This window comes from Panthera uncia, chromosome F1 (assembly GCF_023721935.1).
Source record: "Panthera uncia isolate 11264 chromosome F1, Puncia_PCG_1.0, whole genome shotgun sequence".
NCBI lineage: Eukaryota > Metazoa > Chordata > Mammalia > Carnivora > Felidae > Panthera > Panthera uncia.
The window spans coordinates 21,778,702-21,793,101 of NC_064813.1; the positions used below are offsets into that span (position 1 = coordinate 21,778,702).

At 36.1% G+C, this 14,400-nt stretch overlaps 1 protein-coding gene across 1 annotated transcript in view; it reads right to left on the reverse strand.

Annotated features, from left to right (window-relative positions):
* Positions 1–14,400, reverse strand: part of HMCN1 (hemicentin 1) — a 463,881-nt gene that overhangs the window by 108,022 nt on the left and 341,459 nt on the right. The window contains exons 49-54 of the mRNA XM_049634070.1: positions 12,470–12,661; positions 9,186–9,359; positions 7,768–7,881; positions 6,463–6,608; positions 2,472–2,622; positions 460–654 (exon numbers count right to left, since the gene is read on the reverse strand). Of these exons, the coding sequence (XP_049490027.1) occupies positions 460–654; positions 2,472–2,622; positions 6,463–6,608; positions 7,768–7,881; positions 9,186–9,359; positions 12,470–12,661 (972 nt within the window). The remainder of the gene's footprint in view (positions 1–459; positions 655–2,471; positions 2,623–6,462; positions 6,609–7,767; positions 7,882–9,185; positions 9,360–12,469; positions 12,662–14,400) is intronic.

Below are 14,400 nucleotides of genomic sequence, written 5' to 3' on the forward strand. Positions count from 1 at the left end.
ATTTAAACATCTTCTTTTCCATCAATAAACCATGCAATAACTAAAATATTTGAAATTAATAATCATAACTATTGATTTATGATAAATGCATTTAATAAAGTGAATAGCAACTATTTGCAAGCAGATTTTGGAATTTATCATTAATAATGTGTAGAAACTAAACTGATGATCTCATCACACTATTAGAGACATGGAGTGTGAAGGAAGCCAAAGAACTTCTTAAGTTGATAGAATGATCCTGTAGCAGATCTGAAAATAACGTAAGGTATGCTAGCCCATTGTCAAATTCTCAGCCTACACTCTTTTAGCTTGAAGGTTCACAGATACAAGGGGCATTTGGCAGCTTGTGTCAGTTAAATTACATGGCCAGAAAGCTGATCAACTCAACTGAACTAATAAATAAGGAGAAACACACTTGGCAAAGACCCCACGTTTCACTCGGTTCATAGCCATCATTACCTGGTAGAATCAACACTCTATCGTTGGAGGTCAGAGGGCGGCCATCTTTGTACCATGTCAGTGTTGGGGGAGGAGCAGCATTTGTTTCACAGTAAAGGGAAATGGGATTGTTGATGATCACATCCTTGGCTTCACCACTCCTGCCAGCATCCAGCATGTTTCCTATTTCCCAGAGTTTCTGAAAACTTGGAGGAACTATGGAGGAAAGACACGACATGTTAGACACATGTGAATGCTCGGGTTAATTAAACAAAGATCTTGGCTGTATTTTCACAAGAATGACTTGTAAATGTAATAAATTAGACAATGAGAAAATATTTTCCAGTACTTACACACCTACCAACTCAAGTCCTGAGCCAAAAAATGTAGTAGACAGGAGTCAGAGTTGGTTTTCATGTGGAAGAACAAGAAATATGGGGCTCAAAATGTCATGCTCATGCTTTGCTCTCCCTGTTAAAGGTCTTAGAAGATGAAGAGGCCTATTCTCAGGGAAGATATGCCATAATATGCATGGCTAGGAATATGATCATAGTGGGAAAAACTAAATTTTGAGGAACCATTAAAAAAATTCCAGCTCAACAGAGATCATTTGCCAATGATTTGTCTTACTAAGAAGACTAAAGAAGTTATGCAATCAGGATTGATAACTGCATTAGCAAAAATAATAGGACATTCTCGAACATTTCTGAGGGACAAGCATGAACTTTCTAGAAGGCAATTTTCCTGCACATTAAAAGTATTAAAAAAGTGTACAACACTTGACCTAAAATTTCCACTATTAGTAACTTATGAAAAACCACAGATGTCCAAAAGTTTTATGTATAAAGACGTTCAGTGAAGCATCACATGAGTAGTGAAAACTTGGAAACAACCTAGACATTCAACAATAGAAGTGTAGTTAAATACATATTTTAATACTCAACTGATAAAACGGGTACATTATTAAAGAGCATGTTATAAAAAGCATATATAAAAGCACAAAAGTAACAATATCACCAACTATAGCAGGTACTACTTCTTAAACGTTTTTCTAAGAGTTTTACATACTTTTTTATTTTATTATTTTATTATTTTATTTTAGAGAGAGAAAGAGTGTGTACGCTCGCACACAAGCAGGGGAGGGGCAGAGGAAGAGAGGGAGAGGAAGAGGGAGAGAGAGAGAGAGAGAGAGAGAGAGAGAGAGAGAGAGAGAGAAAGAGAGAGAGAATCTCAAGTAGGATCCATGCTCAGTGTGGAGCCAACATGGGGCTCGATCCCAGGACAGTGGGATCATCACCTGAGCCGAAATCAAGGGTTGGTTGCTTAACTGACTGAGCCACCCTAGCCCCTGAAACTTTTACATATTTTATGTTATTTAGGACTGTGTGGAGCCTGACACAGGGCTCGAACCCACCAACTGTGAGATCATGATCTGAGCCAAAGTCAAGAGTTGAACTCTAAAATGACTGAGCCACCCAGGAGCCCTTTTAAATTAAGGCATTAATTTCAAAACATGGAAACCAAGGCTTAAAATATTTATGTAACTTGCCCAAGTCAAAAAGTTTGTAAGAGCCTAAATCATCATTCAATTTCAAGTCTGACCATTTAAAATTCCATACTTTACTACTTTCTTGCCTTCCATGTAAGTGCTATCAAACAAAACCTTCATGAAAAAAATATTAGGGGAAAGCTCATGTAATAGAAAAGTCTGTATCATGTGACCCTAATTTATAAATGAAGTATACCTTACAAAAAGATACCAGAAGGAAACATAAAAATAATAGAAGTAACCCTGAATAATGTGTTATTTCTTCCTCAATTTCTCAAGTTCCAGTGTTCAATAACGAATTTTTTTTATTGTCAACAGAAAGATAGGTATTTAAAATAAACCAGTGAGCACTGGGTGTTATCTGTAAGCCAATTTGACAATAAATTATATTAAAAAAAGTAAAATAAAATAAGTCGAATCTCTTTTTCATTGCTTTGATAGATCATATAAGTTAAATTACACACAATAAGCATCTTATCATTACCTTGTATATTCACATCAAAATCCAGTTCATCTTCACCTGCAATGTTAGATGCTACACAAGTATAGCGTCCAGTATCTGATATTTGAGCCTCCTTTATTCGAAGTGTGTGTCCATTTGCAGCAATAGTAACATGATCATCTGATTTAAGAGGCTGTGATTCAATTATAATAATGTTACCATGAAGTATTCTAATAAATCCTCTAAGAGACCATACAGCTGATACTTTTTAGGATTCTTTAATAAATAAAAATAAATTACATTTGAAATACTCGAGATAACAATAATTTAATTAATTTACTTTAATCAAACTTTTTGAGTAATCACATTTTTATTTGTTGAAAATATTGCTCATATACTTTACATCTGTGCCCGGTTATTTCCGGGTGGTACATTTATATATCAAATCTATTGTATGATAAAAAAACACTCTTACATACCATATCTATTTATCCATGTTGGAAAAAATTATTTATCAGCTGATTCCACATTGTACTAAAAAAGCATATCTTTTACTATAATTCTGTAGAAAATTTCAGAGTTTGTAAATGAAAGATTGGGGGCATGAATATTCTCATTTGATCTAAATATCACTTATTGGTCATTCAGAAACATTATTACTTCATAAATGGAAATTTGTAACCTAGAGATATTTATGTTACAGTGTTTGATTCAAAGTATTACTATACTTACATGGCACACTAACTTACAGATATTTATATTACAATGTTTTATTAATAACATCACCTACACTTAATAGAACATTTCTTGCCTTCTAAACATTTCCATTTACACTAAGTTCCCTCTTATTCCTTCAAGGCTTTAGCTCCTGGCTCACTGTCATTCTTTCTAATGATACTTTTCTCGTAATTGTTGGTGATTTCAACACCCACATAGACAGTTATCCAATGCTGTGTGCTCTCAGCTCCCTGACCTCTTCTCCTTTAATTTTTTGTCCCCAATCCTCTCTCAGCCACTCAACCAGTCATACTCGCCCTTGTAATTACCAGTAACCACATCTCTTTATAATCTCACTTTCAAGTTCTCACTCTCTGACCACTACCTCCTAACTTCCTAACTTACTTCCTCTAGCATCCCAACTCCAATAAATTCTTGGTCCCAAGGGAAGACTCACACTCCACAGACCTCTTTTCACTGCCACTCACTCTTTTCCTGACCCGGTGAAGGTCTATTATGACAATCGCTCCTTGCATAAGCCCTCAACTCCTTTTGCCTTCTTTCCCTTTATTTTATTTCCCTGGTAAAAGTCTAACCTTGGTTAACACTGGTCTGTCCATTCTGAGCATCCTGTGGTCTATTCAAAGACACCTCTCCAACAACTATGTCCTCTGTCACCTGCATCATCATCAAATGATTTCTTTCCACTGGATGATTTCAATCTGCATACAACATACTAGAATTTTCCCCATTAAAAAAAAATGTCTTTAGAATGTAGCCTAACTCCACATTTTTCTACTCCCCTTTATAGCCAATGACTTTAAAATGTTTTCTACATATGCTGTCTCCATTTCTATGCATCTTTTCTTGAATCTATTCCAATAAGACTTTTACAATCTCCACTTGACCAAAATGACATTGTCAGAATCACCAATGACATCCGTGTTGCTAAATTTACTGATCAATTCTCTCAGTTTTTATTTAATTTGTGTTCATTTTGAAAAACATCCCCCCCCCCCATCTTTTGGGGGACTTCACTCTCTGCCCCACAACCTCTAAATGTTGGAGTCCCTGAGGCTTAATCCTCAGACCTCTTACCTATCTAAACTCACTCTCCTATTGATCTTATGCAAAATCTTGGACTCATCTTTGTCTTACAGTTTTCCCTCACATCCTGCTACCACCTTTGTCCAAGTAATCACCATCTCTCTTCTGGACCACTCTTTCTATCTTCTCTCAATATGGAAGCCAATGTAACCCTTTTAAAACCTTAAGTCAGATCATATTGCTCTTGTGTTCAAAATTTTCTAGTAACTTCCTACCAGAATAAAGGCCAACTGGTCTACAAGGCAGTATGATCTGTCTCCCCATTAATCTTTTGCTCACAACTGCTATGCTCCCATGGATCACTGCACTTCAGCCAAAATGCCTCAGGATGTTTGTCCTTGCTATTCTATCTACTTTAGAATATCTTCCCCTCAGGTATTTTATGTCTGCTTCCTGCATTTTCTTTGAGTTTCTGCTCAAATATCACCTTATCAATGAGGTCTTCCCTACATAAATAAGAGAGCATATTTACTATTCTTCTTCCTGACTGAATTTTCTCCATAACATTTACCCCATCTGGCACATTATATGCTGCACTGGTTTGTTTATTTAGTGTTTGTCTCCCCAAACTTCACACGAGGAGAGACTTTTGTCTGTTTCCTTCATAGCTGTATCCCCTGAATCTAAATCGTGCCCAGGAAATAGTATGTGCTCAATAAATAATTTGGGAACTAAATCATTATTAACATTATATCACTTAAATAAAAATAATATAATTTTAATTTTCTATGCTAAAAAACCCTTTAAGGCATGAATAAATAACTCAAAGAATCTATTAAAACTTATTGTGGCTAACATGACCAATGTGTTTGGTGTATTTTCTCAAAAGTGCTGTTTTACTGAAGTAGGGCTGCTTATCTGAAGAATGAAAGAAGAAAGGATATGGAAAACAAAAACTGGTATTTGGGGGGCACACATTTTAGAGAACCAATGGTAAACCCTGAAAAATTTAGCAGTTTAACTAAAGGATCATAACTGGATCAATTTCAGAGTCTGGATTTGGGACTGTAAATTAACCATTCATTATGATATTTAAAGAAACGAAAATGCCTCATTCCTGGCACGATTCTAGTCTTTAGTCAATGTTTACATGGGTATGTGTTTGTGTGTGTATGTGTGTGCATGCGTTGTAACTAAAACAAATAAAAAGGTTCTAGATAAAATTAAAAACAAAATAATAAGATTTCAAAGGAGAAAGGAATTGTTTCCAAGCAAACTCATCTAGAATTGACATTGGACCATGAAGTGTACTTGCAGTCAGAAAAGACACTATAAACAGAACATGGTGGGAATTCCATATTTTTCCTCTCCAACGGCTTCCAGATGAAGCTGCTTACTTTATAAGAGACAATTTTTTTTTCTAGCTGCCAGTATTGCAAAATCTCTGTGATCTGAAAAAAAAAAGCTATATCTGACTGCATCTTAAATCATAACTCTGACTTGAACTTCTACAGCTGGCATTTAACTGACCATTTGGTTGATTATGTGTATAACAGGACAAACAGCAGCTTAGTTATGCCACATCTCTATTAAGCACAGTGTTAACAGCAGCCAAAAAAAGAGTCTATTTTGGTGTCAAAACACTAGCACATTTATCTTTAAAACATGCATGGAAGAAAAGAAGTTGAATGAGAAATGAGGATGTATAGTCTGAAAGTCAGATCACACAATGGAAGGAAGTGTCGTTATTTATAGTTTCTCATTGCCCCTCGTTAACTGAATTGGGCACTTAATCATCACACTTAGCTATTTTTCTTCCTCTTATAATGTAAAACAGGTTACCTTTTGTAAAAGAATTAAAGGTCTTCAGAGAAAACTCTGAATAAACTTAGCACCCTTGTTATATCATTTTAATTTGGCTTAGCACTGTTCTGTTTCTTCTCTACAAAGTTTGCTTACACTGTAAAGCCACAGAACACAAAAACTGTTCCTCAGTGGGAAAGTGGCTGGAGTTTTATAGATGACTGCTAATGTCCACAAAAACAATCCTTCAAACTTTCCTGTGATGGAATAGTGCTAAGATTGTTGAAATGGTTCAATTTCTTAACAGTTTTATATTCTGGGAGCATGGGATTGTGCTGGTTATAAGGTGACATTGATTCTCTGAGTTACTGGTGCCTGTTTTTTTCCTTTTTTTTTTTTTAAATTTAATTGGTCATTTTTGTTTTTAAGAAACTATTCGCAAAGGAAAAAAAAATGTGTGACTGGCCTGTCCATCCTTGTACCAGCTGAGAGAGGCAGACGGAATCGCGTAAGCTTCACATTCCAAAGTCAGCGTATTGTTTACTTTGATCTTCACTTCTTTAGGGGAAAGACCTGGCCCCAGTAGGTCCCCTTTATTGATGATGGGTGGAACTGCATAAAAAAATGAATATTCTTAGAGTAAGCACTGGTTCTTTTATATACATGGACTATCATGGAAATCACACCGACAATTACTTAAGAAAACAAGGAAATAACTGAGGCATTTGCTATGCTCTTCTTCCCCCATGGACCCAAGAGTGCATCTTATGAAATGGTAGCATTCAGATGTGAAGGAAATGTGAAGGCAAATATCTTCTTCCCTTCATTTGAATACTGCCAATGAGTGTAATTAGAACCATTGCTTCACAGAACCATTACTTTCATTTTTCCAGGTCCCCAGACACAGTCCAAGCATGACCCATAAAATGTATTTTGTCAGTCATTAAAGGAGCTGATTCAAAGAATAAAAGACAATCAGAAAGATTCTCCTCCTTTTTAAAAACAAAAACAAAACCAAAATCCTGAAATGTAGGCCCTGTTAATGGTAGGATTTGCTGTCTTTTTTTTTTTTTTTTTTCCTTAGTGTTTATTTGTTTTTGAGAGAGAGACAGAGACAGAGTCCAATCTGGGGAGGGAGCAGAGAGATAAGGAGACAGAGAACCTAAAGCAGGCTCTGAGCTGTCAGCACAGAGCCCAATGCGGGGCTTGAACTCACAAACCATGAGATCATGACCTGAGCCAAAGTCAGATGCTTAACCGACTGAGCCACCCAGGTGCCCAGGATTTGATTTGCTTTTTATGTACAGGTCTAAGTACAGTGGATCAGCCCAAAGTCATTGATAAACTCATCTTAAGCTATTGATTAGAATGTGTGTGTGTGTGTGTGTGTGTGTGTGTGTGTATGTATATATATATATATATATGTATATATATGTATATATATATATATTTAAATGACAATTTTATGTATGAAAGTACTATAACTCAGCCCAGAGGGTTTTCAGAAGGAAAAACAGAAACATAAGGAAGTACCACTGAAAAGTTCTCCAACAAGAGGTTAGTGAGCAGACTGAATGGGCTCTTCACATCTTTAAGCAATTGAGGTCATGGTTACAATGTTAATTCAACTTCCATCTTAATGAAGGAAACTGAATAGACAACAAGCTTTAATGATGAGTATAAATAATTATGAACCCATAATAAAAAACAGTATCGAAAAAGTTACAAAACTTGAGGAAAATATGAAATGTAGTGTTTTTTCAGGACTTACTGTAGACCTTCACTTCATAGTGCTTTATCACTTCCCCTGCTTCATTAGTGGCTATACAAGAGTATCTTCCAGCATTGTCCTCCTGTGCATTTAGGATCTGCAGAGTCCTACCTCCTGAAAAAGCATGGAACACCAAAGAACCTCTGAAGTCACAGTGGCAACAGAATATGCACAAACTATCAGGGGTTTTAGTTCTCACTATTAACATATTTCTTCTTCTATATGCCAATTCTGTAATAGACATGTGACACAGGACAAACTACAATATACATGGGCACTGCCTAGTGGGTGAGGAGTCAGTAAGTCCTCGGTGATCCTCTGTGGTAATGACTCTCATGCTCATCCTGACCCTCCCATGCCCTGTACACACTCTGGCTAAGGTCTTTGTTTCACTCTCTTCATAAATAGGTCTTCTGCTTTAGTCATCTTCCTCTCACCTACTTGGCCTATCAGTAGAGACTGATCTTGCTAAAACTCAGTTTGTATTATGGTACCATTCTCCTTAAAAATCTTCATTGGTTCTCAATTGACTAAAGTATAAAGTTAAAACACTAGTCCAGGCATTCAAAACATGACCCCAATGTTCCTTCCTGACCTTTTCTCCTATCCACCTCCCTCCCTGCCACACACACACACACACACCCCTCCACTCAAGTGGGAGGTGGGGAGTCTACAGATTATTACTTGCGCATATATAGGCCTTCTGTATATCTATGTGTCATTCTCACTTTGTACCATTTCCACACTAGTCATCCAGATGGATCTGAAATCTCTTATTTCCAACCAACACAATTCTATATTTTTCCTTAAGGGTTAGTTCAAGTTCCAAATGCAACAAAGCATTTCCTGACCACTTTGGCCCACAGTGGCCATTCTATCTTTTAAATTTTTATAAAATCTGTCACTATCTCATTTATCAATCTCCATGACTATTCATGATCCATTATTATTCATGAATTCATGTTGTTAATTAACTTTTATACATCTTATCTCCCTTCCACATAAAACTAAATTTCTTAAAACCAGTGATAATACTTTTCCATTCTTTGTATTTTCATACATTTTGGCAGGTATTAAAGAGAAATAAACAAACTCTCTCAATCTAAATATTAATTCTCTTTCAAAGTTCAATTCAGCAAGAAGTGAATTTCTACTCTTTTTGGTATTTCACATTATATTTTAGCAATTAATAGCATCGTGGTATTTATTGATTTGCCCTTATTTACATATTTTACTGGCCTTTCAAAAAGTAATTTTGCTTTAGGCTACAAGATATATACAAATAATTTAAAAATTAAAATAGCAATAGAATAGCATAACTAAGTCATAATCACTTTTATTAAAATTAACCAATGATTCTTTTTCTACAATAGCAGATGGCATAAGTGTATCTTGGGCATCTAAAGTAAACTAATTACCTGGAAGAATACGAATATTTCGGTTGGATTCTAAAGGTGTTCCATCCTTAAACCAGGTGATGGTGGCTGGAGGATATGAATAAGCTTCACAGACCAAAGATGTGGGGCTGTTAAGGATAACGGTGACATCTTCAGGGCCACCATCACTGTCAATACCAGCAATTGTAGGGGATACTGAAAAAGATTTAAAATGTGATGAAAGAAATATGTTTAGAAATGTCCTTATTTGTGAATTTTCTCCCATCCAAGTACTATCCAGGCCCGACCCTGCTTAGCTATCGAGATCAGACAACATCGGGCTTGTTCAGGGTGGTATGGCCGTAGACCCTTATTTGTGAATTTCTAAATTTCACTGTACTTATTTGTGTAATTCCATTTATTAACAGAGAAATAATTGATTATTTTTGCTATTCTACATGAAAAGAATGAGAACTTCAAAATGGCATAATGGAGATGACACACAAAAAGAAATCGTAATGCAATGTAGTAAGGCAAGAATGGGAATTCTGTTGCAGGATACTTGGAAGCATTGCATTTAATCCAATCTCAAGTGTGTGGTATGAGGTATGTGGTATGACTGTCATCAGGGAAGCCTTCCTGAAGGAGATTTCAAAGTGAGTCTTCAAGGATTAGTGGTGGTTAGTAAGAGAAAGAAGGAGACTAGTAGAAAGGAGGAGGATATTGGGAGCATAGTGAGGAGCAAGAAGGGAATATATAGAAGATGGATTCAAGGGGGTCAATGTTGGAAGCAAGGCTAATGGAGATAGGTACATTTGTTCTGTAAAAGATAATGAGAGACTGAATGAAAGGAAGGCATAAAGAGGAAGGAGTGACTAAAGAAAAAATTTAGAAAGTTAACTGGTGTGCTTTGATGACAGAATTTGGTGACTAAGCTGAATCAAAGATGACTTCTAGTTTTCTTGCTTGGGAACGTAGGTAAACTGCAGTGAAGCAACATAAATATAAAATATGGAAAGATGTGCTCATTTAGGAGGGGAAGACAGTTTGTTCAGTTCTGAATATCTTGAATTTTAAGTGCCCATGAGGATTCCAGGTAGACTTGTCCAACAAGTAATTGCATATAGAAATCCAAACTTGGAAGAAAGATCTGGGTTGCAGGTATGGGTTAAGAAAGACACCAGTCTGGGGCGCCTGGGTGGCTCAGTAGGTTAAGCATCTGACTTCGGCTCAGGTCATGATCTTGTGGTGAGTTCAAGCTCTGAGTCGAGCTCTGTGCTGACAGTTCAGAGCCTGGAGCCTGCTTCAGATTCTGAGTTTTCCCCCTCTCTCTATCCCTCCCCCACTGAGTTCTGTCTCTGTCTCTCAAAAATAAATAAACATTAATTTTTTTTAAAAAAAAGACACCAGTCTATAGGAGATGATAAATAAGCTCATGGGAATTAAGCTTATTATTTGAAGACAATATTAGAGTGAAATAAGCAGTGAAGAAAGACAAAATGCTAAGGGACCTAATTTTTGAGAGATGGATTATGTAAAAGTCCATAAAAGAGAGAGAAAAGGAGCAACAGAAAGTGTACAAGGATAACTAGGGAAGAACACTGCCAAGGAAAAAGTGGTAACTAATGTCTAAGACATTAAGAAAGGACTGAAAAATATTTTTTGGATCTAGCAACAGGATAATCTTTGCCACAACAGCATGAAGCATGGCATGGGGAAAATGGGACAAGCAGTAGACACGGAATAGTTACAATATGAAGTGATGGAGGCAGTAGGAGGTGAAGCTGTAGGTAAGGTGGGTGATGGGAATGACTAACTTATCAAGTAAGGTGGAAGATACAGAGTTAAGGGCATAAGTGTAGGCAGTAACTGTGAACAAGAAGATACCTCATCCTCCGGGAAAAGAAAGGGTAAGGACACTGAATTATAGCTGAGTAGACTGGAAGTTGAAATGCACACACTAAACAGCCTCAACTTTATGAAGATGGTGGAAAAGAAGTCTTTGATTCAGATCCCTTAGCCCTCAATGAATGAGGGAGAATGACAAGAAACTGGTAAGTAACTAGGAAGTGAGGATTGGAGGGCACAATCAGATAGTATGACTTGGGATACTTGGAGACAGTGGAGATTGGACAGAATCTCCAGGGAGCTAGTGTCTCTTGGGAAGAGTCAGATTTCAGTTACAGCAAGGAACTGGGGAGAATATTAAATTGGGTTTCCAGAGAGGACACAGTATAGAATTTGGACATGAGTTATACTGGGAAATGAATCAGTGGTAAAAGGAGGGAGGCACCAGGAACTTAAAGCTCTGAGAGAAGCAGTGAATGTACTGCAGGAGAGGAAATCCAGGGCTGAACATTTGCCTTTCATACACTTATGGGTGTGAGGAAGAACAGGTGCGTTAACAGGCAACTGGCTCATGAACTCCCATTCATACTTATCCATGTATCTGTTATTCAATGCTCTGTCAGGGGCTGGGGCTAAATCCTTTACAAGGTAAAAGGGGTTCTACATTTTGGAGTTTATTTTTTATGTATTATCTATATATACTATTCATTTGACACTTATACATTATCCACTATTTTGATTTAATTTTTCTTGCACACATATCTCTTCTACTTAATTAGGCTGTAAGCTACAAGAGGGTAGTATCCTGTATGGGAGTTTCCTATGTACGAGACTATGTTTCCCAAAAGAGTCTAGGCAATAACTACAAAAACAAACAAAAATTGCAAAACTTTCCATACTCAAATGTAGGTCAGTTGATTCTAGTACAATAAAAAGTATTTTGATATAAGCAATCAAATATAATACATTTAGGTGCTGTATTTTAAATTTCAAGACATGAACAGAAATTAAGAATCTATTTTAATGTCATGCCTGAGACATAAGCATAACTTTGAATGTATAGTTTCTCATAATTCCTAGTCCACAAAGACTATAAGATAGACAATTACCAATAATGGCAGAGTCTCATAAAGAAAGGATAAAATATATCAGATTGAGCCCCTTGTACTGTTGACCTACTTCTCTTTGACCAGCATATATTTTATCTTTTACCACTATGTTTTTAGCATCTGTCTTTTCCACAGTTGTGTCCCTAGCACAAAACACAGTGCCTGGAACATAGGTGGTATTTTTAATGTGATGAATAAATCTATGAATGAATGAATGAATTAAAGAAAAACAGCAAATGTACACAACCACTAGTCCCCCTTAAATAATGAAATTCTATGGTAGAAACATTAAGCAGAAAAAGAAAAGAAGGTAAGTCAGCAGACCTTCATGTTTGATTCTTCAAGATTTGAAGCACTGATTGTACCTACCCAACACATTAAGACTGAAACTTTTGCTCTTGTCGCCAGCCGTGTTAGAAGCCAAACATGCATATCTTCCAGTGTGTGATACTTGAGCCTTAGTAATTTTAAGAAAGCGGCCACCAGACATAATGTGATGGGTGTCATCTTCCTGGAGGAGCTGTCCATCTTTGTGCCATGTAATTTCTGGCACTGGGTTCCCTGTAACCAAAAGCCATTTCTGAGAGATGGCTAATAATTATATGCCTATAAATGATAACTGAAAGCATTTTCACCTATTTGACATTTAAATATCACATTAGTATCATATTATACTAATAAAACAATGCATTAGCCATTCATGTTAAATTAAATTTGTAAACATAATTTATAACAATCATGCTATAATTTTTTTAAATTTGTGTATCACAAACCATTTTCAAATGAAAATTGTTTTGATCTATAAGTGAAATCATTCCAACTTAGTCTTTGTCCTTAAATAGCAAAACATACTTTTAAAAAAAATGAGATATGCATTTTTATTAAAATTATTTTTCACAAATACTTTCACATGCATTAAAATTTTTTTAAGTTTTTATATTTTTGACAGAAAGCTATAAAAAAGGAAAAGCCTTGAATTAAACAATTTCATAGATATTTTCAGTTTATACCAGGATTCTAGCATAAATATATAGATTGGTGGATATAAATATAAATATAGTAATTAGTCCTGTAATATTTATAGCCTATGGGGAAATATCTTACTGTTTTAACATGAAACTTATGTTAAATATTAATTTTTAAGTTTCTCAAATAATTAAAAAAAATTTAAAACCATAAAAGCAAGTTTACTTAGGAAAAGGGCTAGAATAATATATTAAAATTGGAAGGCTTGACCACACCAACCATGGAACCTGTTCTATAGCCCCACCCAGACGGGGAAGCAAATTTACAGGCCTGCCCAACTGCTGAGTTACAGCACCCAGTCCCACCTGACTAGGAAGCCTAACCAGAACATTCAGGCAACCACAGAGCCTATCCTACTGCACTCAGTCAAGAAATCAAGCGAGTAGTACTATCTGACTGTTTCCAGCCAACAGTAACCCCTCTCCACTAACCTCAGAGCTCAAGCAGTGTGGCCTTAACCAAACAGAGACCCTAATAGCAAGCCCCACCTGCAAGGACACTACCAGATTACCTATGCAGAACACCAAGCTGAGTTGACTGATGGATGATTACTGTTGCCAAAGTAAACCTATAAAGTCTGGAAGAGGAGGCCCCTTACTCAAATGTGCAGATAGTAATGCAAGGAATCAGGTAAAAAAAGATAACTCTAATAATGACTTTAAACGAATGGAGATCTATGGACTGTCTGACCAAGAATTCAGAATAATCCTCTCAAAGAAGTTTAGGGAACCACAAGAACACAGGCCCTAAACAAAATTAAGAAAACAGTGCATGAACAAAGAAATAGAAACTATCAAAAACAAACAGAATTCCTTGAGCTGAATAACATAGTGACTGACCCAAAGAATTCAATAGAGAGCTTCAACACCAGACTCAACCAAGAAGAAAGAATTAGTGAACTATAAGATAGGTCATTAAGTAACCAGCCAGAAAAGGAAAGAACGAAAGAAAGAAAGAACATAAGCCTATAGGACTTATGGAATACCATCAACAGAAACAATATATACATTATGGGAATCCAAGAAGGAAAGAGATAAAGGACAAAAAGTATATTTATAGCAATTATGGCTGAAAAGTTCCCAGACATGGGGAGAGAAATGGACATCCAGATTGATGAGGCCCAAAGGACCCCAAATGGGTTGAACATGAAAAGGGCTACACTGAAACACATTATAATTATGTTTTTAAAAGTTAAAGAGTTTGAAAGCAGCAAGAGAAAAGCATATCACATACTAAGGAACTTCCATAAGACTTTAGGCTGGTTTAAAAAAAAT